This window comes from Scomber japonicus, chromosome 16, assembly GCF_027409825.1.
Source record: "Scomber japonicus isolate fScoJap1 chromosome 16, fScoJap1.pri, whole genome shotgun sequence".
NCBI classification, from domain to species: Eukaryota; Metazoa; Chordata; class Actinopteri; order Scombriformes; family Scombridae; genus Scomber; species Scomber japonicus.
The window spans coordinates 11325219-11352131 of record NC_070593.1 but is presented as its reverse complement, the minus strand read 5'-3'; the positions used below and the strand labels follow the sequence as shown (position 1 = coordinate 11352131).

Sequence of the window (26913 nt, the reverse complement as noted above, 5' to 3'; positions counted from 1 at the left end):
TTCAATTCTAATTGACGTGAGTCAAGTGTCAGTGTGTGTGGGAAGAATTTGTTTTTGTGTCTAAAATGAACTGTGGTGTCAGTAAATTTGCCTATATATTGAACTCAGTACTGAACGATACATGTAACCAGTCATCAGCAGATGGAGTTTCAAGCACTTTCTGAGCACTTTAAAGACTTCTGGTAAATGTTGGCTCATAGTGAAAATAGTGATTTTAAAATTAATTCTTGACTTTGGAAACAACACATTAAACGATTTTATCCGAAGGTCTATTTAATAGCTTTTTTGACATTTCAATCAAAGTCAGATAAAATAAGACAGCCTTTATTGTCATTTTACAGTCACCAATACAACGAAAGTACAGGAGTCTCAGAAACAGAATTTTGAAAATAAAAAAAATAAAAATCTCACAACTCCAAAATGTAAAATTTCAGGAACTAAGAAGCTTCAGTTATTAGTGAGTTGTTTTGCCAGTGTTGTGGCATGCGTATGTCAGTCAAACACTGCACCACTTTGGGTCAGACTGAAATATCTCAACAATCATTTAGTGGATTGTCATGAAATGATGCACATTAAAGGTCCACAGAGGATTCTGACTGTGATCTCATCATTTTCCTTTAGTGCCACCATGAGGTTGACATAAACACATTGACAACTACTGGGTGGGTTGTAATGAAATGTGATTGTTGTGAACCTGGACTGTCAGCAGAGGGCACCCTGCATCTATTTATGAGCATAAAAGGCTTCAGGAAACTTTGCATAAACATATTTAGCAGAGAGAAGTGGGACAGAAAGTCAACAAGTTTCCACAAGTGCTCAATCAGTCCACAGGGAGATGTAGCCTATCTACCTCATCTCTTCCTCTCTGTTTCACAAGGACAGGTGTGCCTATGTGTGCTTTGCATGACTTGTATGCATCACTGCCTACATTTATTTTCAAATGTTCAAACTCGGTGTAAATATGTAATATGATAACTGGTGGAGTGAACACAACACTGACTCTGAAACACAAGAGTCATCAAGCAGAACCACAATGAACAAAAATAAACCTGAAACACACTGAAAGATGCTCTTACATTTACAGTTTAAATGTTAATTCATGTCACTTTAATCCATCTCTTTAATTGTACAATTGAGACACTGAGCTCTTGTTAGAGTGCAGCCAACAATAGCAAGACATATTTTTGCTATAAATATTTTAATAGCAGCACAAAATGATACAACTAGTAGCCCAAAAGGAAATAAATCTTTCCAATGTATTACTCTCTCTGTATTTTCAAATAATTCATACTAAAAATTAATGTCTCAAGTTCATAAAATAGCTACCATTTCCTGTACTATTAGATACACAGCAGTATAACATCAGGTGTGATGATATTTGGATGATCAAGAAGGTTGTTTTTTTAAAATAACGTATTGATCTTAAAATGAACACAAAGACATTGATTCATTATAATCAAGAGTTTATTGAATAATAGTTCAAAGTTCATTTCACATTTTAAATGTATGAATCATTTCTGTTGCAGGGAAAGTCATAAAATTCAGTTTCATTTGAAAAGTAATGAACATAAAGCAGAATATGAAGAAGATCAGTGTTAGAAAGCAACATGCACATTAAAACACTGAACAGAGAAGATCTGTAGCTTCATCAAGATCTGGAGCAAAGAAAAAGAAGCATCATTTCCAGACAGGAAGTGTTGCTGAAGCTCTACTCTGAGCAGCGGTCAGGGTCCAGGCTTTGAGTGACAGGGGTCTGTCCATTCAGACTGGCCTCACAGCTCACTGAGCCCGCCTTCCTCCAGCGGTCTGCAGAGAGGCTCAGGGTGCTGCTCCAGCTGTAGTGGCCGTCCCTCCCCAGGACCTCCGGGCTGTGTGACACCTCTGAGGAGCTGCTGCTGCTGCCCCCCACCTTCCAGTCCAGCCTCCAGGTTGAGGGAGAGCCCCCGCTGGCCAGACACAGCAGTGTGGCACTGCCCTGCTGCACCTCCTCTTTGGAGGGGGGGAGGACGGTCAGGGTGGGCCGCACCACACCCACTGGAGGAGAGAGAGGGGGAGGAGAGGGGGGAGAAAAGACAAAGACAGAAAACTTTAGAGCTTGTGCTGCTATTGCACTCATACACTAAGAATCAGACCATCAGACACATGAGTTAAATGATATTGATAATAATTATTGATGACATCTTCACATCTGTTTCATAATGTGAGACAGTGAATAATTCATTTTCTTGTGTTTAAACTGACAGAGTTGAAACACTCATGTGAAGACAGTTGAAACATTGTCATCTGTCTCTTTCACTTCCTTTTCACTACATGTGAAATAAATGAAGCGTGAACACAAAGCTAAGCTGCATTTACTGATAAAATCATATTTATGTTCAACTGGAATTCAATTTTAGATTCTTTCAAAGATTTTTAATCTACAAACTGTTTGAAACTTTCAAAATGAATGAATGAAAATAACATTAAACTATTGATGTTATGTTTTGAAGATGAGTAATATTACCTAATCTAACTTTCACACAGTTAACAATTAAAATCAGATAACAATTCAAAGTTAAAGTTAACATCAAAAAAATAGTTTCTAGAAAATAGATTTTCATTTTCTTTCTACAAAGTTTTATAATGTGAAATACTGAATGAATTTTCAGGTCTGCAAAGTTTCTTATCAGACTGTGAGATCAGCCGTCTTTGATAAATAACAAAAAATATCAAAAATATACAAACACTGAACTTGATTACATTCTCATTTAATATTTGATAAAAGTTATAAATGTTATATATTGTACAAAGTAATAAATCTCTGGTACTTACAGTCAACGGTGAGTTTGGTTCCTCCACCAAAAGTCCACCACAGTGATACAAACTCATTAAGTGGCCGTACAAAAACCTCCTGCACTGTGAACAAGCATCTATCCACTGAAAAGTCACTTTATTTCTACTAAAACTGGATAATTAACATTTTATCAAAGATACAAAATGTTTTATTATTGATTTCATTTTAAATTTCTTCAGGAATTAAAATATTTTACATGATTTTTATGAAACTTTGTACAAGTGACAGTAAACAGGTAGATTTTCCCTGTAAAAAAATCTGATTGTAAACATTTTACATATTTGAGATCATATTAAATAAAAACAACATTTCTAAATAATCATAAATTACAGAATAAGTATAAAGTGTATTTGTGAAACCTTGTATGTAAAACTATTTAAATAAATAAAGATACCAACCACTCCCATTGAAATAAATGTTTTAAATCCTCAAATTAGTTTCCAAAAAAGTGATTTTATTCCATTAAGATCACAGATGGTGTAAATCCAAAGAGTATTTCTCCTGATTTTGTGTCCCACGTTGCCTTCAGTCTGTTGAGAGCAGAGAAATCATTTCCATAGAGAGGAGGCTTTGCATGGTCAGCTGATCCTCCAGTGAACTGAGAAGGTTTATAGTCCTGTGAGTTCAACACTGCAGGACTCAGATCTGTCAGTCAACACAGCAGAAACCACAAGCAGCATGACTCTCATCACCATCCTCATCTGGACGCTGGCCTGCTGCTGTTTTACAGGTTCATTGACTCAGCAACATTTCAAACATGATGTGCTGCCTTTTCTGTCATTTATTTCTGCTGATAAATGAAAGATTGGTTTTTGTGTGCAGGATGCAGCGGTCAGGTGACTGTGACTCAGCCTCCATTACTCACATCTACTCCAGGATCCACTGTCACTCTGACCTGTAAAACCAACCCTGCTGCTGCGTGTAGTCCTCCTTGCTTGTCCTGGTATCAACAGAAATCTGGACAGACTCCAAAGCTTCTAATTAGACGTGTGAGCACACTTGAATCAGGAACACCAGCTCGGTTTAGTGGCAGTGGAAGCGGCCTTGACTTCTCTTTGACCATCAGTGGAGTTCAGACTGAAGATGCAGCAGTTTACTACTGTCAGAGTGAACATTATATAAACAGTGCATGGGTGTTCACACAGTGATTTGTCGTCGTACAAAAACCTCCCTCAGTCAGACTGCAGAGACTCTGAGCTGTTACAGCAGGAACCGACTGCAGCTGCTGAAGAGGAAGAGACTCTGACACAGACCACTGAACACAGAGCTGACAGTAACCTCACCAAGCACAAACTATGTATTAGCTCTAGTACATATATTGAGTTTATTTCTTGTCATTTTTCTGTTTGAACAAACATTTTCTACCATTATCAGTTATAAACAGGGTATATTTTTCACTATTTCTGTTACCACATCACCACCATGATCTTGGTTTAGAGTATATTGTCCAACAGCTGCATCAGTGTCGTTCATGCCCCAACTCAGGAAATCTCAATTTCAAGCCTCTTTATTTTTTTTTTTTTTGGTTTTATTTTTTAGCTTAAATCACCTACCAAGTAGCCAATCAACATGCTTCCTTTGTGCCTGGGCCTAAAATATGTTGCTATGGACACTGTTCTCATTACTGCTGTAGTATCAATTTAAGTTAAAACAAATCATTCACATTTGCTCGGATACTTACAAACATGTAAAAATGTCTTTAAAATGCCCAAATATAATGCAAAGTACAAGATACAACCACAATCTATGAGCATGTTTTATAAAGAGTAAATATTTAAGTATTTGTGCACTTTTAGTTCAGTTCAGTTGTTATATTCAAACATTTCTCCTCTCATATTGTCCTCAGTCAGTTTCACAACTACAGCTGATATTTGATCTCCTGCTCCTCCCTGCTGAGGTCAATTACAATAAAACTAAAGTAAGATCATACTAATAATATAATGGAGTCTGGTCAACAAGTAAATGTGCACTCATAACAGATTTGACCTGTCACTGATATCACTGTGCTGACAAACATGTTCCCTCCTCACACATACACAGGTGTAAGTGTTTGCCTATGACATGTGTGTTTTGAATGGCTGCTGTGCATCACTGCTCCTGAACAGGTTTTAAGACGTATCACTGAGACCAGTCTGTGCAGTCTCTCTCTCTGACAGTGAGATTAATCATGATGATGATGTTACCGACTGTGCTGCTGACCACGCTGCTGTTTGGACTTCACGGTAAGATGAAGTGATTTTCTAATATTACACCTAAAACACACATTTTCACATATATGCACATTGTACTTACTTAAATGCAGTTTTTTAAAAATCATGTAAAAATGTACTTTTATTTCTTTTTTTTCAGGTTCAGGTGCGAGTCCATCTGTGAGTCAGTCTCCTGCATCAAAGTCTGTCAGTCTGGGGGAGACAGTCTCTCTGAGCTGTTCAGCCAGTACAGGAGTTGATGATGATCTCAGCTGGTACCTGCAGAAACCTGGACAGCCTACCAAACTGCTGTTTTATAAAATAAGTAGACGTCAATCTGATACTCCGAGTCATTTCAGCAGCAGTGGATCTGAACCTGAATTCACTCTGACTATCAGTGGAGTCCAGGCTGAAGATGCAGGAGATTATTACTGTATGGGAGCATATAGTGGCGGAGTGAATACACAGTGATATAGAGTCGTACAAAAACCTCCTTCAGTCACACTACATAGTTTGACATGTTGCAGCTGTGAGTTTCTGCATCAGACTCTCACATGGACGACTGCCTCACTGAACACCACGTTGTAGTTTCAGAAGTATTTTCACTGCAGTATTCTATGAAATATATGTTTTCTTCCCTACATGTATTTATCTTACAACTAACAGTTTTACAGAGTAAGGTAGATATGAAACATTAATAACTATATAATAAACACTGAGGATATGTACATGCAATATTACAATCATTGCAGTATCAAAATGAACAACACTATATATTTTACTAAGCACAATTAATCACCACTGACTTATTTGGTTTACTTTTTATTGTAGTATTACATGTAACTTTAATGGAACAATACATTCATTTTTTATGTGATCATTTATTAGAAAATACAATTAATGAATGTCTTATTTCTTGTTTTTAATTTTTGACTAAGCTTATTTTAATTTCCACTAGGTTTCCATAGAGACGCTGTACATGACAGTTATATTCCAATAATAAAAACAGCTGCTCACACAATTATGTGAATTTATTCAACATATTCAGGTTAAATGTTTCTGACACATGAAATACGGAAAGAAATTAGATCTAATGACATCATGTGATGTTTTGTTCACTTTAACTCTCAGAAGAAGAGCTCTGATAAATGTTTCCTCATCACAAATTTTATTGAGTAGATTTTTTTCCTCACTGAAAATCTAATTTAAAAAAATCAATTGCCTGCATTTAATTTTACCACCATATAAACTTTTAAACTTTTAGAATTTCTTAAAACTTTTCATGTAATAAAATACCAAAATACTTCATGTTATTTATCAGTTGTGTTTAGTATCAAGATGTGAACTCAGTATTGAATAATGTATGTATCCAAGCAGACAGTGTAGTGGCATGACAATGTCAGTCAAACACTGCACCACTTTGTGTCAGACTGAAATATCTCAACAATCATTTAGTGGATTGCAATGAAATGATGCACATTAAAGGTCCACAGAGGATACTGACTGTGATCTCATGACTCATGCCAATTCAATGAATAAACCTTTGTACCACTCTTCATAAAATAAAAGACCAATATACTTCATGTTATTGATCAGTTCAAACTTTATTAGCAGAAACATCAATCATCAACAGGACAGTTATTAAGCAGCACACTCACATCTAGCTGCTGAGCTACACACATTACTCTCTAAGTTGTTCTCTGTCACACAAAGCTTCACTTTACTCTACTAACATTAAAAATCATATTGATCAGATCAGCAGGTGTGTTCCTCCTGCTCCCCCCACACACAGCTCCTGTCCTGGTCTTCAGCCAGCCCCTCTACACCTAACACTTGCTCCTGCGGAGGGACTGGATCTGGCTGTGGTCATGATGGAGGACCCTGCAGGAGTACAGCTCTCCTTTCATCCAGCGCTCCTGGCTCAGGCTCAGGGTGCTGCTGCTGCTGTAGCGTCCGCTCTTCTCCTCCTCTGAGCTGCTCAGGACCCCCTCTGTCACCTCTGTACCGTCCACCTCCCAGCTCACCACGGCTCCCTGAGGAGCGTAGCCGCTCAGCAGGCAGGCCAGCGTGGCCGAGCCCCCAGAGAGCTGCTCAGAGGAGGGGGGAAGCAGAGAGACTGAGGGCCTGACCATGGAGCCAGCTGGAGGGGAGAGCAGAGACACACAAGGAGCAGATTAACATCCACTGTAGGACAGACAGCTGAGTTATGATACATGACAGAGGTGAACAATGCTGCTGATTAGCTGTGTGTGTGTGATACTGTGATCAGACAGAGGAGAGGTGGTGAGAAATGGAAGGACATTAGGGTTTTGACATTTAAAGCAATGAATCTATTGAAGCACATCATCATAAATCACTAAGAATTAGACAATATACAACATGAGTTAGGTGTAAATGTAATGATCTTTAAATGTAATGATCATTAAATGAAATCTTCACATCTGCTTCATCATGTGACAGTAAATATTTCATTCTTACAAAGTTTTTCTTGATGAGTTTGTATAAAAGTTTAGAGGTGAAACATTAATGTGTGATTACAGTTAAAGACTTTGTCATCTGTTTGTTTCACTTCCTTTTCTCCACATCAAACCAACGAACTGTGAACACAAGCTGCAAATAAACTGGATCTACAAATAACTTCTGTTTTACAGAAACCAACATTATATTGTAAATATAATTTTATTTAATGTTTAAAAATGAATGACTAAAGATTGAGTTTTTTTGTGACTTTTAAAATGTTGATCAGACAAATTTTACGACCAAACGTGAAACAACTTATTGATTAAAATTAAAATCTGTGAAAATTTGAGTTATTTCAAATGATATCTCATTATAACATCATTTATAATAATAAACATTTGTTAACATCTGCACAATGTTTTCCTCCAACTTCAGCTGAGCTTAAAATGAAGCAAAAAATATCGAAAACATAAAATACCTCAAATAAACTCTTGTTTTATCACATTCTTTTAAACAAATCTACATAATATTTTATAATGTAGAAATAATAAATCTCTGGTACTTACAGTAGAAGATGAGTTTGGTTCCTCCACCAAAAGTCCACCACAGTGATACAAACTCATTAAGTGGCCGTACAAAAACCTCCTGCACTGTGAACAAGCATCTATCCACTGAAAAGTCACTTTATTTCTACTAAAACTGGATAATTAACATTTTATCAAAGATACAAAATGTTTTATTATTGATTTCATTTTAAATTTCTTCAGGAATTAAAATATTTTACATGATTTTTATGAAACTTTGTACAAGTGACAGTAAACAGGTAGATTTTCCCTGTAAAAAAATCTGATTGTAAACATTTTACATATTTGAGATCATATTAAATAAAAACAACATTTCTAAATAATCATAAATTACAGAATAAGTATAAAGTGTATTTGTGAAACCTTGTATGTAAAACTATTTAAATAAATAAAGATACCAACCACTCCCATTGAAATAAATGTTTTAAATCCTCAAATTAGTTTCCAAAAAAGTGATTTTATTCCATTAAGATCACAGATGGTGTAAATCCAAAGAGTATTTCTCCTGATTTTGTGTCCCACGTTGCCTTCAGTCTGTTGAGAGCAGAGAAATCATTTCCATAGAGAGGAGGCTTTGCATGGTCAGCTGATCCTCCAGTGAACTGAGAAGGTTTATAGTCCTGTGAGTTCAACACTGCAGGACTCAGATCTGTCAGTCAACACAGCAGAAACCACAAGCAGCATGACTCTCATCACCATCCTCATCTGGACGCTGGCCTGCTGCTGTTTTACAGGTTCATTGACTCAGCAACATTTCAAACATGATGTGCTGCCTTTTCTGTCATTTATTTCTGCTGATAAATGAAAGATTGGTTTTTGTGTGCAGGATGCAGCGGTCAGGTGACTGTGACTCAGCCTCCAGTACTCACAACTACTCCAGGATCCACTGTCAGGATCTCCTGTAAGACCAGCCAAGTTGTTTCTGCGTGTAATCCTCATTGCTTGTCCTGGTATCAACAGAAATCTGGACAGACTCCAAACCTTCTAATTCAGCGTGTGAGCACAAGTGTATCAGGAATACCAGACCGGTTTAGTGGCAGTGGAGGCGGCTCTGACTTCACTTTGACCATCAGTGGAGTTCAGACTGAAGATGCAGCAGTTTACTACTGTATGATTTCCAGTAGTGGTCCAGTGTTCACACAGTGATTTGTCGTCGTACAAAAACCTCCCTCAGTCAGACTGCAGAGACTCTGAGCTGTTACAGCAGGAACCGACTGCAGCTGCTGAAGAGGAAGAGACTCTGACACAGACCACTGAACACAGAGCTCACAGTAACCTCACCAAGCAGACACAACTTATTCACATCATGTTGGCAAATCATTCATTTTAGAGAGATTTTAGTGATTTCTGCAACCACATCAACAACAACAAAACAACCTTAAAACACTAATTACATCATGATGCTCTCTTTACATTAATCCTCAGCAGCAGAGATTTAAACATTCACTAATCACTCATTTAATTAATGATTTTCACCTTAATTGAAGTCCAGATTTTTAATGACAACAATTAATTTACTTTTCTATCCTTTACTATGAATCAACAAAAGAGGTCAAATAAGTATTTGCACATCATTTACATACATCCACTCTCACCAAAGTAACTTACTCATTAACACATTGTAGCTCTTTATGTAGCTGTTGACTTATTTCCACTAGTTACACAAAAAATATGAATAATTGTGCTTTTATGACACTGCAGATTACTCTGAGAACATTGTGCATGTTTCTTTCCTTTTTTACCCCCCTCATGTTTAGCTGGACTCAGAGATAGCGCCCCTCAGTGAAGTGTTTCAGAAGTACACAGGCAGCAGCCAGGACCCCAACTCTCGTGCTGTGGATGCTACACAAGAAGAGGTTTGTGTTGATACATCACTCATGTGATCTGAGTCATACAGACATCCACATACACTACGCATGCTTTGAGATGCAAAACACAAAAAAGAACACAATGAAACTTTAGAAGAGACATTAACAAACTAGAATACACAATGATTGGCAGAGTAGCATCTCTCTATATGTTGTTTACCAATCAGGGCATCCATGAGAGTTTACTGCCAAAGATGAGTATGTTTGGGAGATATTGACTTCGATTGACAAATATCACAAATCATCCTTTCCAGGAACTTAGTGGCACAAATTTAGAAACCAAATTCCTACCCACAATAAAACTGATCTTAGCTGAAGATCTATATTTGATGATTCCACTGTTCCTGTGATACTAATTGATATTATTAGTTAAGGTTAAGGTTAAGATTACGGTTTCTTTATTGGTCTCCTATGGGAGAAATTGGTCTTGGAGCAGGGCAGTGCTACATATAATAAAAATAAAACATATTATAAATAGATAGTTACAACAATATAACAATGTGCATTATAAAAACAAAAACAACATACCAGAAATACAAACATACCTACGTACATACTCATATACATACATACACACTTCTGTACATACATACCTGCATACATACCCCAATGCAACAGTATACAGAAACAAACTTCACATTATACACAGTTACCTCCTTAGTTGCAGTGTTATGGTATCCATGACTACAGGGACTGGCTGAAAACAGGAGGACTCTATGTTCCTCACAGCTGCTGCAACTCTACTTTCCCCTCCTGCAATGGGACTGTGAATCAACCAGACAACCATAGCAGCTTAACCAACAGGTAGACATCTACACACAGATACATTTAAAGTACTCATTCAAATGCTCCAGCCTGACTTTCTGATTGGACACTTTCTTCAATGACATCTGTTGCTCAGTCTTTCTTGTTGAATGTTTCTCACTTTCAGGGTTGCCAGGTGAAGCTGGAGATGGCCTTACAGTTTGTGCTGAGTTTTATCATCTGGTGTTCCCTGCTGGTTTTACTGGTGGAGGTGAGAAATGATTACATCTTATGACTGTTTATTCTGTATACACTTGATGATTGTCTATGAAGTCTATGATTCACTCTCATAGCTCTGCTTTGGTCTGCACTGACTCCTGGGGGTAATGGCTCTATAGCTGCTAAATCCTCCACTGTGTTCACCTAGTTTTATGTGGCATTTGGTGTCAGGTAGTGTACTACGGTGAAAATGAATCAAAACCAACTGCAGTTAAACAAAAAAATTTTGGTGTTGGTAAAAGACAATGCATGGAGATGAGGGGAACTGGCATCTATCTATCTATCTATCTATCTATCTATCTATCTATCTATCAGACTGTATGGAAGAACAGTTCATTTAATTGTTCATTCTACCTTTATACATCCTCTTATTAAAGCCAAGTATATAACTACTTAAAACAAAATGATTTTGAATTAATGAATAAAAAAGTCAAAACAGTTGTATGTGTATGTAAAACAGATTTGCTCAATTTATTCAATCAAAATCATCATACACATTTATAACTCACAATTCTTACACATGAGTATTTTCTACAAAAGTTTACGAGAAAACCATCGATAAAAACAGCCATTCTGAACCAACAACACAAACATGACATTTAAAACAAACACTCTCAGTTTGAATTACGATAAAACAATGAGAAAATAAACAAGAAAACATAAAGAAAATTGTGGTATTTTAGAAAAATATATACAATCTCATTTACAGTTCATATTACTATTAGAATTGCAAGAACACAACAAAATATCAAGACAATAATAATTAAAGAACTTGTTAATTTTCAAAGAAAATGTACAATAAAATTAACATTAGGCATTTAAACAAACCAACACTTATATACACTCTTATTTACACACTTTTATATTCTTGTTTAAAACAACATGGTCGTTTATGTTTGTGGCATTTCTCTGAGGACCTCGAGATTACAGGAGCCGGAGTCGGCGTTCTCCCCTGCAGATAGCGGGAGCAGCATGGCGGCCCGCGCTTCTTCCTCCTCCGAGGGGAGACAGAAATTAGTAGGGTTGTTCTGAAATGTTTAAATATTCTTCTGTTACATTTCAGTCTCAGGAAGTCAGAAAACAAATTTGTTTATTTTATGGTTACTATTATTTTGTTCTTGTCTATTTTAGTTTTGTGTTTCAATAATTTATGAATTGGAGAATTCTGATTTGGTTTTATAGTTGTTTGCAAAGATTTTGTGTGGGGTGTGAAAAGGTGTGTTTTGACAGTGGGTTTGAAGTTTAAAGGGTTACTCAACTAAATGATAAAATAACACATTTCTCATATTGCTGTACTGATATCTAGACACGCAGATGCACATAAAATCATAATTGTCCCTGTACTGTACTGTTCTTTCTGCATTAAGTTACAACGAGAGGACTCTGTGTCATTTCTTCTGTTGTTTCTATTAAACTAAAAGTAAAGACTGAGTACTGAGGCAGTTGAATTTATTCAGTTGTTCTGAGTTTATAATCAGTCGTTGATTTCCAGAGGAAAGAAAAGCCTTATTGAAATCCTAATTAATGGATTATCAGTTTAGTAATGGACAAGTTATTAAATGTGTACATTGGATTCTTCATTTTCAGCTGCACTAACTAAACGACTTTTCAGTTCATGAAAATAATTGATTGGAATTCATTTTAAGTAGAATTTAAGGGAAATAAAGATATTGTCTCTATTCTCCCCATTGTTTCTGTCCAGTAGGCTGAACTATGTAAGAACAACCATGCTCTAGTAGTCTGTTGAATGTGAACATTGTTGTTGAGAAAATGTTGGATTACCAAACTGTAGAATAAAGCATGACAGTGGAGTTGCTGTATGTTTATGTGCTTTTACGTCTAAATGGTTGCAGTTCCTTTACCTCGTTGCTCTCCTCCAGTGCTTGCATGATCGCCGCCACCACCAGGTTGACCAGCACAAACTGAGCCATAATAACGAAGCTGGTGAAGTAGACTGGTGAGACCCAGGAGAGGTAACTCACACACTCGTCACCGGGGCGACATTCCCGCAGCGTGTCCTGGTACGATTCAGAAACAAAGACAGCAATACTGAGACTATATACTGATTTATATATTAGTTTGGTTTGATGGTTAGGAGATAATAAATGTGAATGTGTACTTGGGTGTATACATGTCTGAGTTTATGCATACTTTCATAATGGCACTCCAGTTGTCTCCTGTGCAGACTTTATACAGTGTTTGCAGGGCCATCCCAAAGTTCTTGAAGTTGGCGTGACGATGTAAGCCACGGCACGGGTAATCGTCTGTGCACTCTGATCAACACAGTAGCACACAACAAAACACACTTATTTTTCTGCTCTGTGTACATATTAGTTTCTACAGCAAATGATTTTCCTGAAGTGAAACAAAAAGATTTAAATGTATTAATATTTTGTTATCTCTTATCACAAAGCTTGATCAGCTGTCAGCCAAGAAGGTGGTGGGACAGTGGCTCTATAGTATTTATTGATTGTATTGAATGAAATGGCACTAGTAACTTGTTGCTCTGGGTTAGTTGTGTTATTTAGTGCACTAAAACTGGCTTCAGCTGTGGGATTATGATCCTTTGCATTTAGCCTATGTGCTAATAGAGTTACTGACCTAGCTTGCCAAACAGCTCCACTCCTAAGGCTGCATAGATGAAAAAGAAGAATGTGAAGAGCAGACATAGATTTCCAACCTGGAATAGAGAAAGCATGTAAGATCCCCTGCACAATATTCACTACAATGTAGAATCTACATTGTAGAATCTACATTGTACATTGTACAAACTTTGTAGAGATAGTGGCCTTTACGTACATAGCTAAGCTGAAGGAAAAACAAAAAGCCTTTATTTGACACAGGCCTTCATTTCTAATCCAAACTGTTTTCTAAACTAATGAAAGTATTTTTAGTTTTCTATCTGCTCTCATTTGTTCCCATCGGGGAATCAACAATGCTGTGTAGCCTCCACTTTTGAAAATCAGGTCCTGCGTGATGTGTTTAGTCTTTATTAGTTTGTAGATTTAATAATACAACTGACTGGTGTGCATGACAAACAGTATGCAAATAGAGACACTTCAGGGTGAGAATCTGCATACCTTAATGTGGGCAAAACATTTAAATTCTTTAATATACTGTACGCTAGCAGGACCTGGCTGCTTATCCGTTTGCAAAACAAAATTTTCATATTCGCTTTACATGAATAGAACAAATTACATATAAGACAAGAAAACAAAATCAACTCCAGAGTGTCTGTGTTTACCTGTGACAGCGTCTTGATGACGGTTTTCAGCAGAACTCTGATCTTTTTGGCCTTCAGTACTGAGGAGAGACACAGGAGCAATATATGCATACTTCACACACTCACCTTATATATTTGTCACATGCAGATACCTTTAGAACTAAAAAGGTTTAGTTTGGTTGAGTGTGTGTATACCTTGTGCTAGTCTTAGTACTCTGCAGACTCTGAGGATGCTGGGGTTGATGGGAATAGCGTCTGCCATTTCCATCTCTGTGAAAATGATGCTAACGATGGAAACCACGACTATCCCGAGGTCTAGCAGGTTCCAACTACACACACATGCAGACATAATGATGTGACATTTTAGGTCCTCGAAATATCTAACATACAAATGTAAATGAGGAAAACTTCATTCTTTCTGACTCCAGTGTGTTACCTGTTTTGAAAGAACCTTGGTATACCAAACGCCACAAACTTCAGCAGGACTTCAATGATAAGAATGGCAGTGAACACATAGTACGAATACTCCATGAGCTTCGCCACATACTGAACACACAAAGAGACACATTTATTTCTCTCTGCTCACAGAGTAGCTGCAAATTCATTTCTTGTGGCTGTTATAAGCTTGTAACTACTGTTAACAGTGACTGTGTGTGTGTGTGTGTGTGTGTGTGTGTGTGTGTGTGTGTGTGTGTGTGTGTGTGTGTGTGTGTTTATGTGTGTGCATTACCTGAGGTTGATTATAATGTTCAATAGCCATAATCAACACACTGATGATAATTATAACAGTCATGAAGAGGTCCAGGAAGTTGCTGGTACACAGAGTGTGAATAGAGCGACGCAGGGGGGAGAAGTGTTCATAATAAGGCACCGGCACCGGCTCTGGCTCTGGCTCAGGTTCTGGAACACACACATTACACACACATCACACATCACACAAATAAATATCAACTATAGGTCGAATGACGACCCTTTATCACACATTTCTCCTCAGAATGTTTGATTCTTTTGCAGCTTCACTGTTTTGAGTCACTCTCACTTCTTGCATTGATGTGCAAATAGGCTGAATGTGCACAACTTTTTCAACGTAATAATATGGCAATACATTTTTTTATTATCCAGTTTGCTGCACTGCCCTCCACTGGCCAACACAATATAGATGCAACACAGACAAACAGCACAGGATGGGTGGATGATGTGTGGATAATGGATATTTTTACTGAATGTGCAAAGATGAAATTATTTAATCAGTCTTCTTATTTCACTCCAGGTAAAAAAGAGCAAGTAGTATTTCTCTAAATGGCATAAAATATCAACAAAAAAACAATGTATATTTTTGAGGTTGGTGAAAGTGGTAGATTAATTTGGCTGGATTTTGTTTCCAAGATTGTTTTTTAAGGAGGGTGAGCTGCAGTCATTTTCTCTTTTCATTTTTTAGGTTCTAAAAGGAAGAGCTAAAATAAAAAAAGACCACTAACCAGCACTTTTGTTGGTCTGCTCTTCTATCACTTGTTCTTCGTCGATTGGTAAGGCGTCATCATGTTTTTGCTTCTGCATACACTCGTGGAAGGTGTCCACCATTACCCCAATAAACATGTCCAGAAGAAAGATGCTCACAATCATGAACGAGATGAAAAAAATAAGCATCCATTTGTTGTAGTTTCTCACAGGCTGAAAGAGAGAGGAGACATCAGGTTATATTTTATTGTGTGCAAGACGTAAAACTTAATAGACAAACAACACTTTTCATCATCCCCTCATATTCCTAAATAAACCCCCCAGTGCCATTGTTCCCTGTCATGTGCATGAAAGTGTAAAAACATCAGCCACATTGTAAGAAAAAACACCTGTTTGTCTACTCCTACAGCATCCAGTCCGTCATACATGATGTTCACCCAGCCATCCTTAGAGTACATTACAAACAAGGACATCAGAGCCTGAATGGGAAACAGAGAAATAACTGTCAAGTCAACACACATGTATTTTTCAAGTTCTGGTATTATTAGACCCTGAGTTTGGTTAGTGTGCACAAATTCAGCACATTTAACTGAATATGTAGTTGTTGTTTTTATAACCAAATTAAAAGGAAACCTATTTCAGCACTGCTCGATTCTCTTTATTCACAATTCTAATAATAGAACATGTTTAATATGCATCTAGATCCAAATCTCCAAAACCATGCATAGCCATAATAATGCTGACTAGATGGTGATGAGGTTTGAAGGATATGATCTAAAATCTATCCTGGAATATCAGGACTTTCTACAAGATGAATTGTGCAAAATCTTAAGGAAGACCCACAGCCACTGAATAATGAAGAAATACATTTATCATATTGCTTTAGTGCATTGTTGAAAGATTATTCAGAGTGCAGAGTGTATTCAGAGTCTTTCACTTTGGTTGTGACTGTACAAATTATCAATTTTATGAAACGGACAATCTATTGACTTAAATTGACTTAATATCATGTCACATTATATGCAATAATAACAATTAATTCTCCCTCTATAATAATCTGGTTTTATCAATAGGACATGTATTTTCATTCAACAGTGGGCAAGAAACACTGAATTAAACACAGTAGGGAGATACACACACACACACACACACACACACACACACAGTATATCAACAAACAGTAAAACAAAAAAAATCAACAGAATCTTTTTAAAGTTTTTAAATGAAATGTGGTAACAGCATGAGTAACTTGAGCCCTGAGGACTTTCTAATTCCATTTTACCATTTCAAAAAGTCCTTATTGCAAATATTATCTACCAACTCAGAAGCTCCCAGTGTCTTCAGTTTTTTTATATGTAGTTTTTAGTTTGTTAATTTAGTGTGGGAGTGAATGCTAATCTTTCTTCCTGCATCCCTCTCCCTCTCTTCCTCTCCCTGGTGCGTACCTGAGGCAAGTTGTCAAAGTTGTACGTCTTCTTCTCCCAGCGATAGTTGGCCGACAGACAATCGGTCCTGTTGGTGATGGCTCGTGTGTCATAACCTTCACAGTAGTAGAACTTCCCTTTGAACAGCTAGAGTGTTTGTATGAGATAAAGACAGAGTCAGGTTGTTTTTGTCTTCACATCATCTCAACTGTATATCATCAGAGGCTGGGTGACATGTTTCTATTTTATTTTCACACTTTGCTTGATTGGATTGTCAGTCATTGTAAAAAAAGTGATTGTAGTAAATGCAGTGGATCTTTAGTCAGCTCTAAACTTGACCCTTAGGGGATGTGTGTGTGTGTGTGTGTGTGTGTGTGTGTGTGTGTGTGTGTGTGTGTGTGTGTGTGTGTGTGTGTGTGTGTGTGTGTGGGCATGCCATCTCACCTGCACCCCGAGGATGCCAAAGAATAAGAAAAAGGCGCCGCAAATAAGAACAATGTTCCCGATGGGTTTAACTGAGGCAATCAGAGCCTCAATAGCCAGCTTCAGTCTCGGAGCTCGCTTGATCACCCTGGAACACACAGACATAATCAAGAAGATGTCTGTTAGAATCAGCATACGTACTTACAGACACAAATACAACAAACCGAAATATGAAGTGAAGGTGGGATGCTTAACATGAACATATACACAAACATAAAACCAACATACACACACAAAATAAATGATGTACCTCAGTGGACGAAGTGCACGGAGCAGGCGTAGTACTTTCACCATGCCCAACATGTTACCTTTGTCCATTTTCAACAGAGAGACAAAGATGTGGACCAAAGACAGAATCACCAATGAACCATCCATGATGTTCCAGGAAGACTTACAGTAGCACTCCTCCCCAAACACCACACCGAGCGCTAGAACCTGATGTTAAAGCCCAACAAGTCAACACATGCTTAAGCTATCATTAATTCATTGAAACACTACTTCAGCTAAAAATTTGAGTCATAAAATCTATTTTAAAGGCAGTCTGACTGGGAACAGGGCCCAGTCAAAAGAGTTCAACAGATCAGAAGCCATGAAGTAAATTGTATTAATCTGTTAGAATATAAAACTGTTTCCCAATCACCATATACCTCTAGGTTAAAGTAGAAAGCTGAGGTTTACCTTAAAAACCATCTCTACAAAAAACACTGCAGAGAATACGTAACGGGACATATTCAGGATCCATTGCTCCTAAAGGGGAGAAGGAGATTCACATACATATTATTTGTTCAATTAAAATACAATATCCAGTGTGACTGTGCATATTATGCGTGTTTTAGTGTGTTTCTACTGTGTGGCCTCACATGTGCAGTATGTGTGTCTGTCTATATTTGACATACTATGCTTGTGTGTGTGTGTGTGTGATTGGATATGTATGTGTATGTCTCACCATACTGTGAGGATTTACTGTAAATCTGTCTACAGAGTAAACAGAGGGTTACATGTATGCGTGGCTCACTGTGCTTTTAGGGTCTATTCCAGGCCTCTCCAGAGCGATGGTGACACAGCTCAGCAGAATGAAGAGCAGAATCATGTGGTCAAACAACTTGTGCGAGACCAAATGTTGGCAACAGATACGAAACCTGAACAAAAAGCACACACACATTTTGACAGGCACTATTTGATTTGAGCTATCCAATCGCATCAGAGATATTTGATCCAATCAATGTTATAACTGAATCCACATTATGATAAGATAAAGACGCTCTAACTGCCATTTCACTGTGACTTTAAAGACATGAGAAGCCTAACCCTAACCAGAATTAAAGAGATAATTAAATAGCTTCTGTGTGTGCATGTGTGTTTTTATGGCACTCACCTGTTCTGTGGAGACAACATGTAGAATGACCACTCTTCACGTGCTTTGCACCAGCGGCGCACTTTCTGGATCCATGGGAAGTTACACTTCTCCCGCCACTCCTTACCCAAAGCATGAACAAAACAAAGGTTTCAAAACATAAGCAAAATGTTGCAGATTTTTTTTTTCTTTGATGATAAAACAGCTTTTTACTGCATCACTTACCGCAAAATTAATTCTTGGATTGGATGGATTTTCACTAGAGCTGGAGGACTCACAGAGCAAGAGAGAGGAGTCTGATTCATCGAGGGTGTTCTGGGACAAGAAGTAATGGAGGTCAGCATAGGGGTGCATGCAAGTGTTTGGATCCATGTGCCATTCGTTAAACTATAAAACATGTAGCCGCTGGATTATTCATTTTTATGTACTACTAAGGCAGAGATCCCTACCTTTGCCTGATAGCTCTTAACAACTATGCCCACAAGTACGTTGAGCAGCACATGTTTTCCAAACATAATAAGAGCCACAAAGTAGAGAGCTGACCATGGGGAGTAAGCCATGGCATTGTACAAGACGAAATTCCAGTCCTCCTGAGTCAGAATCTAGATTAATGAGATTTTATGAAAGAGAGTAAGACAGACATAGATTGATGAACATTTTGCAAAGGGAGGAATACATAAATTAGGGAGTCAAAACTAACTTGGAATACAGTGACCATGGACCAGAGGATTGAGTCAAAGTTTTTGCGGTCAGTGACGAGGTCTCCGTGCACCGACTTGAAGCTAAATTTGCATCCAAACAGGTGCATACCCAGCACACTGCAAAGAAACAAGAAAATGCAATCAGGATCATTTAAATGTCTGCATCTTACAGGCGACAGATGTGACAGATTTTACAGATGCCTGCAGGCAGACATGTAGAGAAGAACAATTTGTGTAGGTGTGCACATGCCTAAAAACGAAGGTGGCAAACAGCAGCAGCATGCAGAGCGCGGCTGCCTTCTCTACGGTCCTCTTCAGCACAAGCAGTTGTGCCTTCAGGTAAGGGAGGAAGTGAACCAGTCTCACAAACCGCAGCAGACGAAATGCACGTAGCGCTGACAACCTACCGTCAGCTTTAGCAATTATCTCCCACAAGCTGAAAACCACAAAAACAACCACATTTTGGTACGTTGTTGGACAAATGGTAAAGTTTTTGGTTACATATGGCCAACAGGCCAACTCTGTCTGAAAGCTGTAACTATGTATGTAGTAAACTGTATATTGAGGTTTTAGGTTACAGTGTTCAATATATTTCTAAAATGTAGCAGTACTGGTATGCACTGCACTCCAACCACTATACTACATTCTCACATTGGTCGGTGCCATCAACCTCCAATATGATACAAAGAGTGCAGATTGCTTGAAACTTTGTTTATTTTACACATATAACCTGAACATTTTAAATATGTGGCTCCAATGAGAGTTGAGTGTTTAGATTTTGTTAGCGTGTAGCTGGTGCATGTGCTTTTTCCCCACCTCCACACTCAAACAATGAAATACAGATGAGAATTTATGAGAATTTATGAGAATTTCAGGAATTACAGGACAAAACAATATGCTGGGGTCAAAGGTCAGTGTGTGTGTGAGTTCATATTACCTGATGATAACGATGACAAAGTCAAAGATGTTGTTTTTGTCTTTAAAGTATGCCAACTTGAGAGCCAGCAGTTTTAGGATCAATTCTATTACAAATATGACGGTGAAGGTGATGTTGATGTACTGTAACACTTGTGTCAACACTGCAGGCTGTAGGGAGAGAAAAAGAGGAAAGGACAGAGGGGCAGAGAGATAGTGATTATGAGAGAGATACATGGCAAGCACAGCTGGCACACAGTAAGCTTTTTAAATGTTTTGACAGCTGAATAGCTATGCATTTATAACATAACCTGCAACACACAGACATCTTTTGATGAGTTACTATCATATTTTGTGTGCGGTTTCATATGACATCTGTAAAGAGAGGAGTGTCTGCCTGTTTGGGATTAGGACAATCTGGAAAGTCTCTCTCTTCATCCCCCAATAACAAAATACTGAAGCAAAATTGCAGTTTTCTTTTACTGGCCTTAAGAGGTGGAGAACATCTGCAAAATCTGATTTATCTGTGCTAAATCAGAAGCAAAGTGGTTTGCTGTATTTTTAATTCTGTCAGCAGATGGAGCCAAGCACCACTATAGGATCAACTGAGAGGGAATCATCATTTAGCTTACACACCTGAAATGACCTAAGTCAAATATTTAAGCAGACAGAAACACTCTCATCTTCCTCACCTGCTTATGGTGCTCTATGGCTATTGTAAGAACACTGAGTAAAACAGCCACCATGATCGTTCGGTCGAAGAGTTTACTCATGACAACCCTCCTAAGTCTTTCCTTGGTTGGCTTCCAGATCTGAGTCATTGTGCCCCTGTACAGTGAGTATTTGCTGCTGCCACTGTCATTGGGGTTCACCTGGTTGTTAAAAAGTCTATTGGTAAAAGGAATAAAAGTATTAAAAACAAAACATATCATGTTACAATATATATGTAACATATAGTTATTCAACCAAAAGTTATAAAGAACTCCAGACAAACACAGGAAGACCAGCAAGTACATTGAATAAGAGATTCATGTAAACTTTAAGCTTTTTCCTGACACTGTATTTTTGACAGCTTTATTTAAGTAATACTGTGCTAACAAATTACAAGAGTAATACCATAATACTAGAAAAACTCTAAAGTCATGTTTAAACTTGTGCGAGTGAAATTCATTTTCTCTTCTAGAATGCTTTCACCCACTGCCTGAAAATAAACCAGTACATTTAAGGCTACTCTGTAAGAAAGTATTTATATCTACTTTCATCATGAGAAGTGTGCACGTACATGTCGGATAATTGGTTAACAGGAGGAAAGCATCTGACATTTTTGTAATTGAGGTGCAGGATTAAAAAAAATGCCCCCACTCATGTTTCAAGTGCCAGGTTGTATGAACAGTCTATGTAGTATCTGACCTGCCCAATTTCCCGATGATGAAGTCTCTGAACTTTTCTAATAGCTGCTTTATAGACAGGCCAGAGCGCGGCTCGTCTGTCTCCCTCTCCATGGTCTCTGAGAACTGGGTGGCGATGACGACTGCACACACATTCATCATGACAAAGGAGCCCATCTGGTTAGGGGGGTAAAGAGTGGCTATTTAAAGTGAGCCAGTCCAATGCTGGTGCATGTAGCACTGTGCCCAATATTTAGGACCCAATTAAAACTGTAATTTCATACAATAGTCACTGAAGTTATTTCTCCAGATTTACAGAACAACAAAAATTTGTCCTGGCGGTTGGTTAAAATGACTGACTCAAAGGTACTTGTGTGGGCAATTCTACAGGAAATTTAACAATACAAAAGAAATTTGAGACCTAAGAACCCAGTAAAATAGGTACTTACAATAGTGACCAATGTAAAAACTATAAAACTCCAGAAGGAGTTTGCATCCATAACATAGTACATGATCTCCGTCCATCCTTCCAGTGTGACAACCTGGGGGGTGGACAGAGAAAGAGAGTGATAAAAATAACATATTACTATCATTATGGCAATGCCCCCATCACTTTTTATTGTGCCTTATTATGACTATAAATGAAAGAAAATAACATTTTAATAACCTCTCAAAACAAAACTTCAAAACAAACAAACCACAAAACTCCTAAAAAGTAATAATGAGTATAACTATAGATAGATCATGAATAGATGACAGATAGCAACTGCTTCCTCCTCCACTGACCATCAAGAACAGAATCAATTTATGTCAAACAGGTGCAGTGGTTCTTTCACAATTAAGGCTATCACCACATAAAAAAAACTGTCAAATTACATTTTAATGATTCCTCTCCCTGATAATCTGAACTCCCGGCCCTCCGTGATTTTGCAAAATGTACCTGGAATATGGTTATCCAGGCGTAGCCGATGTTATCAAAATTGATCACTCCTTCATGAGGGTTTTCATTCCCAGAGCGACAGACGTTGTAGTACAAGTTCCAGTTTATGCAGCTATTGGTACTGGCCCCAACCACATCAGGGACTATCTTCTTCCCGGCTGAATCTTGGCGGCGAGGGTCCAATGAGCAGGTAACACTGTCCTTGGTGTAAGGCGGCACATCACTGCAGTGCAACATCCCCTTCTTGACATCAGACGAACAAATGAATGGGCTTCTTTTACCACGCTTGGTCTCATAGTATGGACTTAGAGACATGTTGTACTCCCTAGATATAAAAAATGAAAAGATAAAAGGTTGAACACAGAATTGACATACTATAGAGAGATGCTCATTACATTAGAGTCCATCATAGGATATTTTATGCTGTATGTTGAGGAAAAAACAGAAGCTACATACAGTAGGAAACTGTTACAACAAAAGCAAATGAAAAATCAAACTTAGTTGAACTTAAAAGATTAGAAAATTAATGGATTATACAATTAACAGAATATTAATTGACAGCCATTTTGATGATTGATTAATTATTTAGTTTAAAACTAATTTCTCAAACATTTGGTAGTTCTACACCCACAAACATGAGGATTTGGTGTTTGTTGTGGTTTTTATATAATAATATTAATTGTTTCGGATAAAACAAACAATCTCCTTGGGTTCTGGGACACTGTGATCGGCATCTGTTTTAACAGTTTTTCTGACATTTTATAGAGGAAACTGTATTCAAGTAATTGAGATAATAATTAGCAGACCTGATTATACAGTACTGAAACTGTTAGTTACATTTATAAATGATAGCAATCTCTGGAAGCTATTTGTGCTACCGCTAGCTTAGAAAGAAAAAATGATACACTGCACAAGAAGACCAAACAAATTCCTTACGTGGGGATATCTTCACCCAGGAAGCAGCGGTTGCGCAGCTCCCCCTTCCACATCTGGACCCCCACAACGCCGAAGATGTGGATGAAAAAGATGTAGAGGACAAGAACATTTGCAAGCATGGGCAGGGTGTCAACAATCACCGTCACCAGGACTCGCATACCTACACAAGTGAATACAGGCAGTAAAGATGGAGTCAGAAATTATCATTTTGACTAATACACATACACAAGCATGCTGTACATATGCCTGCATGTTTGAATTTAATTCCTGATAGAACGTTGATTTTGTCCTTTATCAAACTCTTTTGAGGTTGTAAGGATGGAACCAACAACTGAACAGTGATTGATAATATTTTTAGTGGCAGCTTCATATTATTTCATCATCAGAGATTTGACGTAACAGCTTCTCTGTGTCTGGTCTTTGTCTCACCACATCTGTTCATCATCCAATGTCAATTGTCAGTTACATTTAGTTTATAGATAGAGCACTGAGGTCTGGATCACATTATACATCAGGAAATGAAGACCAAAGAGTTGAGTCCATACCATCCAGACACAGCTTAATAAAACTTCATCTTTCTAATTGTTTGATATTTCAATGCACAGTATATATTCAGACTGTCCAAGGCAATGCAGATTGTTAATTTTATTGTAAAGATACAGATGTGGATAGAAAATGAATTGCATGTCTATGTCTATCAAGTTAATTGTCTCATCAAGCCCTGCAAATGTTCAAATGTCAACTTACTTGGTACTCTGCCAATCAGTCGCAACGGCCTAAGGGTTTCAAAAAAATGCAACCCCGACACGACACCAAGAGAGGCCAAGATATGATCCAAAATCCTACAGGGACAGTTGTGGACAGAAACATAAAGAAATGGCTTTAGTTTGTGTTCTTTCATTTACAAAAAGAAATATGTACATTTGAATAGTCTGTGTTTTTGCACTTATGTTTGATGTTGTTACCCCTGAAGAAAATGGGGAATTAAATGTGATTTTCCTAAGGTGACTGATGTTATTATCACCAATCTGCAGAAAGAGACACTAGAGTGAAAGGTACTGTAGGATACTAACTCTCCAGAGATGATTAAGAAGTCAAACTTGTTCCAGTTGTTGCTGAGGTAACTTCCTTGATGGCCATGGAATCCCAGGGCCGCTGCCTTGATGACCATCTCCATTAGAAAGAATGCAAAGAAAAAAGAATCCAATGCCTGAACAGGCACAATAAAAACAGAAAGAAAGACAGTTAACCATAAAGTGCGTAAAGAAATGAAAAGAAAAAAGGACAGAAATTACAACATTTCTGCTGACATACTGTAGGTGACAAAAGTACTGTGTATGTCTGTCTCACTTAATTAAATGTCTACCAGCAGGAATCACCATGACACTGCTACAAGAGCATGCTGGGACAAATAAGACAAGTTAGGCAAGAGCATCAAGTACTAAAGACAATGAATTAAATGGATTTATTATCCACTGAACTTTAATACTAGTCTTCCAGTTGAAACTCAACATCCATGTCCCGCACAACAATGCATCACTCAGCCACTAAAATATTCACATCACAGAACAGTTATCTAGCTCTGCTGCAATTATAGACATCGTTGTGAACAGTGTTAAACAGGAAAATTGAGAGAACGCCCTCTCAATATTATATGTAAAGAAGGCGTTCATGTCACAGTAAATATACAGTACATTTCACTGCCACAGCCCACTTACAAGAGTGCAGGGGTCACACTAACCTCTAGAAGATTGTGGGTAATCGATTCGCAGGGCTGGTACATGCCCAGAGGCACACAGTTGAACAGGACCATCAGTAAAGATGTATAATCAAACCACGTGGAAGAAAGGAGTTAAGGTCAAATTCAACATTCAAACAGAGACCAGGACTTATAATGACAGAATAAACACAATGCAAACCAGATGCATATAGTATCTGAAAAAGAAAGACATGGGAGGGAAAGTATGCTTGTGTTTGTTTATCTGAATAAACTTTCTGCTAAATAAGAGCTGATTCTTCTAGGCGATTTAAGACATGTGATTTCTACTGCAAAACAGAGTAAAGAAACAACACACAGCATACATAATATCCCCTCAAGTTATTTATAAACTGTATCAGATGAAGCTTAAAGGGTATTTTGTTAATTATTATAATTGCACATATTTAGTCTTAGAGGGTGTCAGACAGGTATAGATCTCCAGCAGTGAGAAAGGATATGGGTTACTGATCACGCTCAGACACCACTTACGGGGCCATGTGGTTTGTTTCATGCAGTAGAAGACCACAGGGGCCAGGGCGGGATACGGCAGCTTCCCCTCATCTGTGGATTTGGGTGCCTTTTGTCTAGTCAAAGGCTGTTGCCGCCGCTCCCCCTCCTGCCTCTTACGATCAGTCATGTTATGTTTTCCATGCGCAGAAACTCTGGGTGAGGCAGTCAAACAGAGAGATAATAGAAAAGGTGAGGGGTAAAACGATGGCAAAACAGGCAGGTGAGAGCGAGAAAGGGAGAGGGAGTGATAAAATAAATGACATACAGCATGATGAGGAAATGGGACATTGAATCTGTGAAGATGTGTTTCTACAATATAATGTTTCAAAGATTCAGGCCCCACAAACAAAACTCCATACTCTTTCGAAATAATGGCATTTTTTTTGTCTACTTGTTTGTTTTATCTTTTGTAAAGCGTCCTTGGGTTTGTGAAAGGCGCTATATAAATCACACCTATTATTATTATACATCTCAAACTATTATCTAAATGTCTCAGCACATGAAACCCAAACTATCTATTTACATGGTTAGCCTACATACCACTAGGTGTAGCTATGTAATAAAAAATATCTTTATTTTATTTATTAGTTTTCAGATCCCTTGCTTGAAAGAAGTTGTAATGCTGCACTTTAAAAATTCTACCATTGAATATTGATATAGTTAAACCCATTTTTAAACAATAACAACTTATTTTTGTATGTGACATTGCCACTGCTCATCAAAAAACATTAATGAGAATAGTTGTGTTTATATAACTTAAAAGGGACCAACACAGAAGAGCTTACTTGTTAAAGTTGGAGAGTTTGGTTGTTAAATTGAAGAGAGCATGTGGGCACATTAATATAAACTATTACCCACCAACTGT

General features: G+C 37.8%; 1 protein-coding gene and 2 gene segments (V, D, J or C); all 3 read right to left on the bottom strand.

Moving 5' to 3' along the window:
- Positions 1–1655: 1655 nt before the first annotated feature.
- LOC128374903 (Ig lambda-3 chain C region-like) lies at positions 1656–4404 on the bottom strand. The segment is given in 4 exon segments: positions 1656–2034; positions 2812–2895; positions 3995–4058; positions 4387–4404. Coding segments are annotated over 4 exon segments (492 nt in total).
- A 2374-nt stretch (positions 4405–6778) lies between these two features.
- Positions 6779–7201, bottom strand: LOC128374855 (Ig kappa chain C region, B allele-like). The segment is given in 1 exon segment: positions 6779–7201. A coding segment is annotated over 1 exon segment (306 nt).
- Positions 7202–12780: 5579 nt separating this feature from the next.
- On the bottom strand, positions 12781–26175 carry LOC128374902 (voltage-dependent T-type calcium channel subunit alpha-1H-like). Its single transcript, XM_053335123.1, has 28 exons — positions 25939–26175; positions 24853–24989; positions 24527–24621; positions 23780–23939; positions 22844–23168; positions 22353–22445; positions 21926–22080; positions 21208–21403; positions 20538–20686; positions 19851–20036; positions 19600–19717; positions 19349–19501; positions 19125–19214; positions 18921–19021; positions 18561–18684; positions 18224–18292; positions 17796–17980; positions 17507–17633; positions 17084–17209; positions 16028–16117; positions 15659–15851; positions 14911–15080; positions 14617–14726; positions 14376–14509; positions 14202–14260; positions 13559–13637; positions 13109–13230; positions 12781–12975 (listed from the first exon to the last, which is right to left on the bottom strand). The coding sequence occupies exons 1-28, from the start codon at positions 26173–26175 to the stop codon at positions 12781–12783; spliced, it is 3978 nt and encodes a 1325-aa protein (XP_053191098.1).
- Positions 26176–26913: the final 738 nt, after the last annotated feature.

What these genes read in the sequence shown, in the direction of transcription:
- LOC128374902 (XM_053335123.1), bottom strand. Translation starts at nt 26,175, where the DNA reads ATGACTGATCGTAAGAGGCAGGAGGGGGAGCGGCGGCAACAGCCTTTG. An exon ending in TTAAGAGCTATCAGGCAAAG is followed by an intron (nt 19,215 to 19,348) that starts GTAGGGATCTCT and finishes TTCTTGTCCCAG; the next exon opens with AACACCCTCGATGAATCAGA. An exon ending in AGTACTAAGACTAGCACAAG is followed by an intron (nt 14,261 to 14,375) that starts GTATACACACAC and finishes GTCTCTCCTCAG; the next exon opens with TACTGAAGGCCAAAAAGATC.